General features: G+C 46.5%; 1 protein-coding gene across 2 annotated transcripts in view; it reads left to right on the forward strand.

Annotated features, from left to right (window-relative positions):
* Positions 1-557: 557 nt before the first annotated feature.
* Positions 558-12,902, forward strand: part of Snx29 (sorting nexin 29) — a 419,167-nt gene continuing 406,822 nt past the window's right edge. For both annotated transcript variants that reach the window (XM_021185334.2, XM_029470597.1), the window contains exon 1: positions 558-635. In XM_021185334.2, coding sequence (XP_021040993.1) covers positions 629-635 — 7 coding nt within the window. In that variant the 5' untranslated portion in view covers positions 558-628. The remainder of the gene's footprint in view (positions 636-12,902) is intronic.

Genomic DNA, 12,902 nt, shown 5'->3' on the forward strand with positions numbered 1-12,902 from the left:
TAGACCAGGCTGGCCTCGAACTCAGAAATCCGCCTGCCTCTGCTTCCCAAGTGCTGGGATTAAAGGCATGCGCCACCACCCTGGCCATCCACAGCTCTTGAATTCTTGCAGCTCAGGTTCCTGACTTATCCTCTTGAATGTTGGGATTTAAAGCCTGTACCACCAGGCCCTGCAGGCCCATTACTCTTTTCTTCCTTTCTCTTTGAGACAGTCTCAAGCAGCCCCATCTAGCCTCGAACTCACTGTGTAGTTCAAGGTTGACCTTGAACTTCTGATCCACCTGCCTTATCCCGAGTGTTGGTTTGACGGTCATGCAACACACTACTCCAAGCTCTCGGTACGCGTATATCGCATCCTTGTCCGAACTTCAGTCTAAATGGATGTCTTCTTCTTGGCTCGGGATTGGGAGGCATTGATTTTGTGAGGTGCGGGTTCTCTTCCCTGCCACCCTGGGGCCTCGACTTGCCCGAGTATTTTGGTTCCGGGTCGGGAGGCGGGCCCTAGGAGGGCCCCTGCTTCCGGGGCGGGGCCAGCGGGCGGGGCGCGCGTTCTCCCGGCCTGTGTGGAGCTCGGCGGCTGCAGACGCGGCGGCGGCGGCAAGGCAGGCGGCGGCCCCGGGAGCAGCAACATGAGCGGTGAGTGGCGGCCCCGCTGCTGTCACCCGCCCCGTAGCGCCACTGCAGCCGCACGCTCCGGGCCCGGTGTGCTCACACGCTGTAGACCCCCGCGGGGTCGCTCGCAGGCTCGGAGCCCTGGCCCGGAGTCTCCTGCACCGCTCCCACTATCCCGGGGCTGGCGCTCCTGTCCCTCTGCCTCACCAGTGACAGCCAACTCCTAGAGCAGAGCTTGCTCCCAAGTCCCTCCCAGACCCTCCCAGACAGCCGATCCCTTTGACAGGTTTCCGCACCCCGGATTTTCAGATCTCTGGTACTTGCCTTAGTCCCTCTTTCTCCCGTGACCCTCCTGGGACTCAGCTCCAGTTACCAGCCCCTGGTTTTTAGTCATTCTCTGTTCCAGGTCTCTTCCACCCAGTGACTCCTCTTTCTCCAAAGGCAAAGAGCATCTCTAGATCCCGACACCCCTGTCACACACAGCAAACCAGAGCGACAGCTCCGGGTCCCCAGAGGTCTCAGTGTTAGGACAGCTTTGTCTTCTTCCCTCTTCTTCCCTGCACCTGTGTCCCCAGAGCTGGCCAGTTCGCCTCGCAGCGTCCTTCTCCCTGTTGTGCCTTTTGTATTTGGGCTGTTGGTTCATGCTTTAGTTCTCTCCATTTCTTCCTCTAGCTCATCGTTTGAAGTCTCTGGTTGTGTCCTGAAGCCCTTTCCTTCTTGCCCAATGCTGAACCTAAATGGGGCTCATGCGTTGCCCAAGCCAATACCACCAGCAGGGAGGTGGAGCGGGTGGGGAGTCTGGAAGTGAGAGGCAGGTGCTTGTGACAGGCTTGTACTCAGTGATACCGAAGTTTAGTCCCTTTGTCGGAGTCTGTGTCTTCAAGCCTCCCTCTGAAGAGTCCTGATGATGTTTTGGTGCTAAGTCATTCCTGGGTGTTGCGAGTGGAGATGGGAGTGACTCAGGGAAGGCTTGTGTTGGCTGTTGATTCTCCTGCTGGACTCAGGGATCTGGATTCCCTTAGGAGGACCCGCCTACCCTCGTAGTTTCTGTTTTTTCTTACGGTGCAGCTGGATTTTCGTCTCTGCACCCAGTTTCTAGACTTGCACTCAGGTGTTTCATGGGGTGGAGAGGGTGCTAGGGCAAAGGAACAAAGGGCAGTCTTAATTTTTTGTTTTTAAATTATTTCTGTGCATCTTAAAAAAACGTTAGATGCTTTTTGTTGTTCAAGAGCAAGGTTTATGGAACTGTGGTCTTATTGAGGGGACTAATGGAGGGGTTTTTACAGTTTACGTTCATCTGCCAAAGTAAATTACTGGGTCTAATTTAACACTAATGTTAACAAAAACGTGTGTGCCAGCATCCACCAAAAGGTGATGGAGCCCAATGTACTGGGTTCAGATCCTGGTTCTACCACATAAAGCAATATGCTTTTTTTGTTTGTTTGTTTTTTCTAGACAGGGTTTCTCTGTGTAGCCTTGGCTGTCCTGGAACTCACTCTGTAGACCAGGCTGACCTCGAACTCAGAAATCTGCCTGCCTCTGCTTCCCAAGTGCTGGGATTAAAGGTGTGGGCCACCACCGCTCGGCAGCAATATACTTTTAATTAATTAATTTAGTATGTGTGTACAGGTGTGTTTGCATGTGCACATGTGTAGGAGGGCCAGCATTCAACCCTGGCTGTTTTTCTGTCTTGCTTCCTTATTTGTTGAGATAGGGTCTCTCACTGACCCCAGAGCTCACCATTCTAGCTAGACTGTTTTGTTTAGCTGGTCTTGGAAATCACCCTGTGTCTGCCTCAGCCCACCAGTACTGGAGTTAGAAGTATGTAGTACAGGCCAGGCATGACCTGGCATGTCCTCATGCTTAAGCAGCAAACACTTCACTGACTGAGCCATCTCTCCATCCTTTAGTAAGGTGGAATTTGCAGCAGAGCAAGCATACACAATAGCATCTGCCTCCTAGAATAGTAATGACGTTTGGTTGCTCAGCTAAATGATTGGTGTTAAGTCCCTTAACAGGGCTCATCGTTACTGTTTCCATAAAAGCTGAGTGAAGAGTGAGGACAGGCTTAGTCCCTCTGGGACAATGGTGGGAACCAGGAACTCTGAAATACTTTGTGATCCCAAGGGGTAAATCCAGAGCCTCATGTATGCTGAGCCTATGTCTTCTCACCAAAGATAGATACCCTTAATCCTAACTTTTTCCTTTGAATGTGACCAAAGGGCTTGCCATAGACCTAGATGGCTGGAGAAGAAATTCTTTTACTTCCATTAGAGGAGGAACTGAAATTGAGAAACCAAAGGAAATTGGCCAGTTTATCTTTCAAGGAGACACTTAGTATCAAAACTCTGGCTCAAGCATTGTAGTTACCTAATGACCTGTGTTTGGCCCTGGGACCCACAGGATAGAAGGAGAGCTGATTCCTGCAGGTTGTCTTCTAACTTCCACAGAAACACTGTGGCTAGCACGTGAGTCCACAAGATAAATAAATACAAATGTAATAAAAATTCAAGGGAAGTTTCAAAAAATCATTAGGTCTCAAGCCAAACAAAGCATGTAAAAGAGACCAAATGGCCTTTTTGGAAAGAGCAACTGGAGGCAGGAGCCTCCCGTCCCCTCCCCAGTGCAGAGTGCATGCCACATCTGGAGTTTTAGTAATGTGTGTTTCATATAGCTCCTTTGTTCAGTTGTAACCAAGTGCGCTGTCAGGGTTCAGCCTGGACTTGCGGTTTATTCCTTTCTGAAATAGTATCATTGATTCAGAAGGGTGGGAAGGCTAGTGTGAGGTCAGACCCAGCCCTACTCTGCTAAACATGTGCTTCATACTAAGTCTAAGCTCAGGGTACTTTGGTTTCTTGAAGACTGAGGTTGAAAATGACCCCATCCTACCTCCCTTGGGATTGATAATTCATGCTTAATGAAATTAAGTGCAGGAGAAATTTTCATTCTTCTCGAGGATTTTCCTGCCAGGTATGTGGCAGGCTCTTGTCTGTCACAACACTCCCAACACTGGGTTACTATGCGTTTGAGGTCAGCCAGGTCTATAGATCAGGTTCCAGGCTAGCCTGTGATACCTGACGTATACCTGTCTCAAAACCGACACCCCAACTCAACAATTTGTGGTTGGGGGTGGGGAAGATTACTTCAGACACTGCAAATGTGGGATTGTATAATGCACCCTGTTATCTCACCTCATTGGTAGTTACAGCTGCTTGCTAGTTCATCTGTATCCCTGCCTACTTCCCACTTTCTCCCAAGTACCATGCCACTGCAAATACTTTTATATGTATCTCTCATGTAATGTTTAAAAAGTCATTAATTTTGTAATCCTGTTAGAAAGCAGTGATGTCTCAGTAGCACTCACCAGCTAATGTTCACATTTAAGTCTTTGCTTTATAGTTTTGTTTTATGGTGTAATCTTACAACACAGATCTAAGGGTAGATTTTGTTTTAAATAATTTAGCTGTCTTTGGAAGAGAATTTAGTTTTGTTTTTTCTTATTTTGGTTTTTAGAGACAGAGTTTCTCTGTAGCTCTAGCTACCCTGGAACTCACTCTGTAGACCAGGCTGGCCTTGAATTCAGAGATCTACCGCCTCTGCCTCCTGATTGCTGGGATTAAAGGTGTGCACCACCACTGCTCAGTGGGAAAGAGATTTTAAGGTTTATTTTAGTGCTGTGACAGAACTGTTCAAACCTCACTGGGATCAATATTAGAAAAATTGTATTACTCCAGAAAGACAGTCTGGGCTCGTTAGCAATTGCTGTTCAAGTCCCTCTGCTCAGTCTAAGGCAACTAATCTATTTCCTGTCTCTGGATTATTTTTTCTTATTCTTTTGAGATACTGTATTATGTAGTTCAGGCAGGTATTGAATTTAGTATGTAGCCCAGGATAGCCTTTTTCCTCTGATTCCCCTTGCCTCTACTTCCCAAGCATGGGGGTATATGCCCGGCCCTCTGGATTTTTCTTTTTTTTTTTTTTTTCCCTCTGGATTTTTCTACTGTTTGTATGTTATATAAATAAAATCATAGCACTTTTGTTTTTGTTAACTAAGTATACTGTCCTCAGGATCCAGCCATGGAGCAGCCTGACCCATAGTTTATCCTTCCTGTGGCCAAGTGGTTCTGTTGCTTGGGTATTGCTCCCCTTGTCTACATGCAGCGACTGGGCTTTGGGGGATTTTCACTTGGCTCTTAGAAGGGTGCTGCTGTGGAGGTCACATACAGTCTTGTGTGGGGCTCTCGTTTCCATTCTTCTTGGGTAATGAAGGGAAGAGTGGCCTTGCATTGTATGGAAGCAGCTGAGGAGTCTGATCTGCTCTTCTGTCCCAGAGCACCACGGTAGCCCGCATTGGCATGGGTGTGAAGTGACACTTGTTTGTGGTTTTGATTTGCATTTCCTAATGCCTAGGCTTTCTCAGCATAGCCTCTTGTGCCCATATCTTCTCTGGAGAAATGAGTGTTTATATCATCTGTCCGTGGAAGTTCTTCTCATTTTAATAGTTTATCTGTGTGGGTATTTTGCCTGCATGTATATATGTGTACCACATGTGTGCCTGGGTGTGTCAGAGATCGGAAGTGGGTGTCTAATTTCTTGGAGCTAGAGTTATAAGCAGTTTTGAGCTGCCATGTAGGTTACTGGGGATTGAACCCAGGTCCTCTGGAAGCTTAGCCAGTGTTCTTAACCTCTGAGCCTTCACTACTGTCAGTCCACTTTTCAATTGAACCATTTGTCTCCTAATGTTGAGCTGCCAGGATTCTATGTAATTTCAAGATATAATTCCTTTATTAATATGCTTACAAACTTTCTCTCCCACCCTATGAATTGTCTTCTTACTGTCTTTTATTGAGATAGGGCCTTAGGTTGCTCAGGCTGGCACTGAACTTGCTGTGTAGCTGAAGCAGGCCTGGAATTCCTGATCCTCCTGTCTCCACCTCTTAAGTAATATAGAATTAAGTCGGGCGTGGTGGCGCACGCCTTTAATCCCAGCACTCGGAGGCAGAGGCAAGAGGATTTTTGAGTTCGAGGCCAGCCTGGTCTATAAAGTGAGTTCCAGGACTATACAGAGAAACCCTGTCTTGAAAAACAAAAACAAAAACAAAACAAAAAAGTAATATAGAATTACAGCTGTGAGCCTTCATGCTGAGCATGGCTTACCCTGTCTGTCTGTCTGTCTATCTATCTATCTATCACATCATCCTTTGAGGCACAGTGTCTGTGTGTATGGAGATCAGAGGTCAACTTCTGCCTTTCTCAGTCACTTTCTTCCTTGTGTTAGGAGAACCTGTACTGAACCTGCTGCTCTCCAGTTAAGCTAGGCAGGCCATCAAGCCTCAGGCATCTGCCCATCTGCCTCCTCAACACCCGTATTACATATTACAAGCGGTATGGAATCACAGAGGTCTGCCTCATCTGCTGGGACTAAAGATTAAAAAATGTGCATCCTTTGGATTAAATTCAGTTTCTCATTCTTGCACTTTACTGACTGAGACATGTTAAAAAAATGGTTGTGTGTGTCTGTCTGTGAGTGTGAGTATGTGAGTATGTGTATGAGTGTGTAAGAAAGTGTGTGTATGTGTGTGTGTATGCACAGGTGCCATGGCACACATGTGGAGGTCAGAGGACACCTTTGTGGAGTTGGTTCTCTCCATTTACCTTTGTTTTAGTTTTGGAGATCAAAGCCAGTTTTTCAGACTTGCACAGCAAGCACCTTTACTCCCTGAGCCACTTGGCCTGCCCCATAGTCTTTTTTTTGAAGACAGTGTCATGCTGTGTAACCGACCTCAAAGTCCAGATCTTCCTACAGTTAGATCCCTCTGCCTCGGCCTCTCCAGGGAGGCCTGCTCTGAGTCCCTCCTGTAAGCTGTTTGCAGTTGTCTTTGAAGGACACATGCTCCTTTGTCCTGTGGACTTTTTGCAGGATTTTGCTGATTGTTGCCTTTTGGTGTGCCTTAACATGTTTTTCAGTTTCTTGTCCATCCTATAAATTAGCCATTCCGTGATGCTCTTCCTGTGTTTAAAGTGTTTAAATAGAAGCAGAAGAAAGATGGGTTCAAGGCTGAGAACATTATGTGCAAGTATCCAGGAAGTGTATGCACACACTAGGTAATGTATGCACTAGATAGATTATGCACACTCTAGACAATGCATTCATTAGATAATAGTTTATTTCCAGGCTAGAATCAATGAAGATGCCCACTGGTGGGGAATGTGTAAACACCACGTGGTATGACCTCACATAGAAAACCTCAGCAATGTTAAGAAGAAGAGCATAGACTTCTCAAGTTACTGTTTTTACGTTAGTTGATATGTCAGTGTTCTGCTAGCTCAGGATGGAGCTGAGGATGCTATGACTCAGTTGGTTAAGTGTCTATCTAGCATGCACGAGACCCTGGGTTCCATCTCTAGCTCTACAAAAGCCATATTTGGTACTGCACATCTATAGTCCCAGCACTCAGGAGGTGGAGGCAGAAGGATCGGGAGTTCAAGTAAATCTGTTGCCACATACAGAGTTGGAAGACAATCTAGGTTACATGAGGCTCTGTTTCAAAAAGAAAAAACAAAAAAACTATGCAGAGTATAGAATTAAATATAAAATATATGCTTCAATGCAGCTCAAGATATATCCAACACAGCCATTGTAGATTTACATTTGCCTGTAGAAGTAAACAAAATGCCAGGAGGAAAAGACCCACTCGGGTGTCTCTTAGGGAGGAAGTGGTCAGATGGTTTCCTGGAAAACTCAGTAGGCAGGAACCCTCCACTGCTGGCCTCTAGAAGCTAAGGGATTCTGGTTTCTAGACTGCACGTTTGCTCTCCGCGGGAAGGCAGAGGTCATTATTGTTCACTAGTGCTATCTTTTGTCTAAGGATACATGAGGACCTTTTCCATCAGTAACTCTCTGAGCCCTAGTGTTAGGAAAGCTCTGGAATCCCAGTTTAAAGGGCAGGAAAGTCAGGGCCCAAGAAGTCACTGAATCTGACAGCAGCTTGCCCAAGAGAGATCACCGCTGTTTCTTATGTGTGTACATCGTGGCCGTTTCTTATTTTTCTGGAAAGTTGAAGGTCACAGGTCTCTCCTTGATTGTTGGCTGCACCTTGACCAGAAGTGATTTGTTCTTGGAATGAGGTGAAACAGTGACTGGAAAAAGAATGTTTGTGGTTTCATTCAGAGGCTATTAATATCGTTTCTTTTCATGACGTCACAGGGTTGGTGAATTCTGGGAGAATGTTAGAGCTCCAATGTCAGAAGTGGCGTAACACCTTTACAGTCAGTGGTCTGGAGTAATGCCACTGACCACTCCTGCGGCCTAGGTTCCTTCTGAATGCTTCACGAGAGCCAAGTTGTTAGCACTCTTGAAATTTGGGACTAAAGCTGGGCCTGGTGACATACATTTTAATCCCAATAGTTGGGCAGCAGAGGCAGATGGAGCTCTGTGAGTTGAGGCCTGGTCTATGTATCAAGTTTCAGGCTAGGACTACATAGTGAGAGTGTTTCAAAGATGCCTAAAGGATCATAAAATGAAGACATTGAAGACATTGAAAGTAAGAATGAAGGATGGTGCTGTGGCTCAGGGAGTAGAGCACTTGCCTTAGCTTGCCTGAGGCTCTGGTTCCATCAAAAGCATTGCATAAGCCACGAGTGGGGTGCACACCTGTAACCCTTCACTCAGAGTGGGGCACAGGAGGATCAGGAGCTCAAGATAAGCCTGAGATAAATGAAACATACCCTTTAAAAGCAAAAGAAAAAATAAAGAAGATCGAGGAAACCCTTGATACCAGCCTAGGTCACTTTATCATTACCATAGAATTTAGTTTTACTTTCATCTCTAACATTTCCAGATAAAACATTGCTCCATGGTCTGCACCCTGCTCAGGGTTATGGACTGCACAGTCCTGCAGTAATCTGTTTCGCATGTAGCACACATTTAACCATGGATTACATTGAGGCTTAGCTAGCCCTCTCCCTCCTCCTTTCCTTTTTTTTCTACTTTCCTGTTGTAAACAGTGGTGTGCAGAATAGGGTAGCTGTCTTAGGGTTTTATTATTGTGAAGATACACCATGACCATGTCAACTCTTATAAGGAACACATTTAATGGGGGCTGGCTTACAGTTGGGAGGTTTAGTCTATTATCCTCATGGAAGGAAGCATGGCAGCCTGCAGTCAGACACGGTGCTGGAGAAGGAGCTCAGAGTCCTCTCTCTGGATCCCCAGGCTGCCACACTGAGGGTACCTTGAGCATAAATGACTTCAAAGCCCATCTCCATAGTGACACACCCACTCCAACAAGGCCACCCCTCCTAATGGTGCCACTCCCTATGTTCAAGCATGTGAATACATGAGTCTGTGGGGGCCATACCTATTCAAACCATCACAGTAGTCTTCCTTTCTTTGCCTTATATCTCTGATGTGATTTCCCAGAGCTGGCACTGAATGCTTCTGTGCCCAAGCTGGAGTTGTACTAGTATGAAATGCTGCAAGGGAGATGAAGCCCAGTGGCAGTAATGGCAGGACATTCGAAACACTCTTGGAATAGCAACTCGGTCTGTCCCTTTTCACTCAGCAAAGGGCTGTATGGCATTGGTGCCTGTTGAAATGTTGTCATCTTAGGGAAAAAGACCTTGCTGGCTCTTGGTGGAATTTGGTAGAAGTTGTTTAAGCTGAGGTCTGCAACATGGGACTATGTAGAGTTGTGTAATCAAAAGACTTAGGGTCATTTTTCCTGGCTTCAGGCTTACCTGGATCCAGGTTCCTAGGGAGTTAGCAGGACAATGCTTCTGTCCAGCTCTCCTTCACAGAGGCAAGAGGGCAGTAGCTCTTGGCTGCCATTCTGTCAAAGTGACACCAAGTCAGGAGTACTCCAGGGGAAGTTCAGGGTTGGCTGACTGTAGAGCCATCCTGTAGCTCATCCTTGTGAATCTGGTGGGCCAGATCTGTCTCCTGCACTTAGCCTAGAGTTGTGTGTGTAGTCTGTCTTGATAAACTGTCTGTGTGGAGGAAACATAAGCATGTGGCATCAGCAAGACCGTGTGTGTGTGTGTGTGTGTGTGTGTGTGTGTGTGTGTGTGTGAGATGTCGGAGCAGAGACCTTAATGGGACAGAATTTGCCCAGGTTCTGCTCCAGAGAAGCTGGAAGGGCTGGGAGATGCCTCTGACTCAGGTAGGAGAGGCTGTGTTTGGGTGAGAGATGGGCCAGTGTGAAGCCTGTGGAGGTGAGGCCCTTTCCCTGGCTCTGAGTGGCCCAGGTCCTTCTGCCAGCTCCCCTGCCTGCTGGCCTGGGTCCCTTCTTTCCCTGGAGAGGGAACCTTTCACTTTTGAGATTGACTTCATGTATATGGAGTTTAGTTTTTGGTGCACCAGATGATTAAAGAGGCCAGAAGAGGGCATCTGATCATCTAGAGCTAGAGTTACAGGTAGTTGTGAGTTGCCATGTGGGTGCCGGGAATCAAACCTGGGTCCTCTGGAAGAGCAGCCAGTGCTCTTAGCCTCTTAGCCTCTCTCCAGCCCATTTATCTTTCTTTTCTGAAACAGTCTCAAGTGACTCAGGCTCATCTTGACTTTGTTAGGAAGCTGACGATGGCCCTTGAATTCCTGATCTTCCTGTCTCTAATTCCTAGTACTGGGATTACAGGTGTGTACCTACATTGTGGTATACACATGCATGGGGATTGAACTCAAGAGTTTCCTGTGTGGAAGGCAGGCTATCTGCCAACCGACACGTTCCCAGGCCTCCATTACATTTTCTCTGCCTGAGTCTATATAGCTGAGATTCTGCTTTTTCTTCCCACATCTCTCTCTCTCTTTTTTTTGGTTTTTCAAGATAGGGTTTCTCTGTATAGCCCTGGCTGTTCTGGAACTTGCTCTGTAGACCAGGCTGGCTTCGAACTCAGAAATCTGCCTGCCTATGCCTCCCGAGTGCTGGGATTAAAGGTGTGCACCACCACCCCGGGCTCTCTTCCCACCTCTCTTTTATTTTTATATTTTAAAGCAAACATTCCAAATGAATGTGGTGGTTTGAATAAAAATGGTCCCTAATGGCTCATATATTTGAATGCTTAGTTACCACCTAAGCATTTGAAAGGATTAGATGGATAAGGAGGTGTGGCCTTATTGGAGCAAAGGTGTTACTGGTAAAGACTTCAAAAGCCCATTTCGGCTCCTCCCCACCCCCAGGAGACTCAGGATGTAGTTCTCAGCTATTTCTCCCATGCCATTTCTTTCCTGGCCACATTCCCTGCCATGATAATAATGGACTAAAAGTGTAAGCAAGCCCTCAATTAAATGCTTTTCTTTGTAAGAGTTGCCTTGGGAGGCAGAGGCAGGTGGATTTCTGGGTTCGAGGCCAGCCTGGTTTACAAAGTGAGTTCTAGGACAGCCAGGGCTATACAGAGAAACCCTGTCTCGAAAAACAAACAAACAAACAAACAAACAAACAAACAAACAAACAAAAAACCAACCAAACAAACAAAAGAGTTGCCTTGATCATGATGGTCTTGTCCCAGTAATAGAACAGTGACTGGAACAGAAGTTGGTACCAGATTGGGGTATTGCTGTGACAGGCCTGACCTTGCTACATGTTGGTAGAATATGGACTGTGAAAGCAGTTGAGTGCTTTAAATGGGCCTTATTGGGCCATCCTATTAGGAGCATGGCAGGCAGAAGTGCTGAGAGAGGTTTGAATTGTAGGTTGCCTTCAGAAGTTTTAGAGGGGAAGAATGTTAGTAAGTGACCTAGAGTTTTGTGTGTGTGTGTGTGTGTGTGTGATATTTTGGCAAAGAATATGTTTGCTTTTGTCCTTGTCTTTTTTTTTTTTTTTAAGATTTATTTATTTATTATGTGTAAGTACACTGTAGCTGTCTTCAGACACTCCAGAAGAGGGCATCAGATTTTGTTAAGGATGGTTGTAAGCCACCATGTGGTTGCTGGGATTTGAACTCAGGACTTTCAGAAGAGCAGTTGGTGCTCTTAATTGCTGAGCCATCTCGCCAGCCCTGTCCTTGTCTTAAAAATCTGCCTGAGGCTAAATTAAAGAGTTTTGGATTCATGGTATTGGCAGAAATGTCAAGACAGGCTAGTATTAATGGTCATTAGGACTTACTCTTAGGCAGATCTGTAACAAAAAGGAGCAAACTGGACAAAGAGAGGCACAAAGGTTTGTTGTTGGTTTTTTGGTTTTTTTTTGGTGTGTGTGTGTGTTTTCTTTTTGTTGTTGTTTGTACAGTTTGAGGAGAAAAGGAATACCAGAAAGAGTAAGGTGGTTAAGTCCAGTGCTCAAGGAGATAAAAGGTTGAAAAGAAAATCCCAATGCTAAATGAAATAAAGGGGAGTGTTGACCTCAGGGCAAGACCCACCCAACAGAACTTTAGATCTTAGTCTTTCAGTTGTTGCACCTTTGACTCTTGGGATTGTCCTGGACATGGCATGCTTGGTGTCTACTTACTTCTACTACACCGGGGTGGGGGGTGGGGGGTGGGGGTGGGGAGAGGGAGAGGGAGAGGCGGAGGGGAAGAGGGAGGGAGAGGGAGGGAGAGGGCGGAGAACAGGGTTTTTCTTTGTAGCTCTAGCTGGCTTAGGACTCATTGTTGTAGCTCAGGCTGACTCCAAATTCATGACAGTCCTCCTTGGCTAGCTTATGGATTTCAATGTGCACCACCAAGCCCAGCGTCTCTAATTCATTACGACAAAAACAAAACAAAACAAAACAAAACAAAAACAAAAATAAAGAACAAGAGCCAGCTATGGCAGCACCTGCCTTTAATCCCAGCTCAGGGGAAGCAGAGGCAAACTCTCTGTGAGTTTGAGGCCAGCCTGGTCTACAGAGTGAGTTTCAGGTTAGCCAGTGCCTCTGTGTCCAAAACAAGCAAACAAGTCAACAAAAAGTCTCTAGGGGGCTGGGGATGTATTTCACTGGAGAGTGCTGGCCTAGCATGCAGGAGACACATCAAGCCAGTTACCCCAGCATGCTATACATAGAATAGGGGCCAGGATCATCCTCTGCCCAGCCATTTCCTGACCTACCTGGGCTAGATGAGACCACATCTCCATCCCCTGCTGCTTGCCCTTGGGAGGGGATTGGCCCTGGGTGTAAGGCCCCTCTGGCCCCTCAGCAGTTCCTGAGCCCTCATGCTTGAGCACTGCGTGCTTTTCCATGAAGACTCTGACCACGAGAGAGAGAGAGAGAGAGAGAGAGAGAGAGAGAGAGAGAGAGAGAGAGAGAGAGACAGAGAGACACAGAGAGAGACAGAGAGAGAGACAGTGAGATTTGTGTTCCAGGAACTAGTAAATTAACC

Source organism: Mus caroli, chromosome 16 (genome assembly GCF_900094665.2).
Source record: "Mus caroli chromosome 16, CAROLI_EIJ_v1.1, whole genome shotgun sequence".
NCBI lineage: Eukaryota > Metazoa > Chordata > Mammalia > Rodentia > Muridae > Mus > Mus caroli.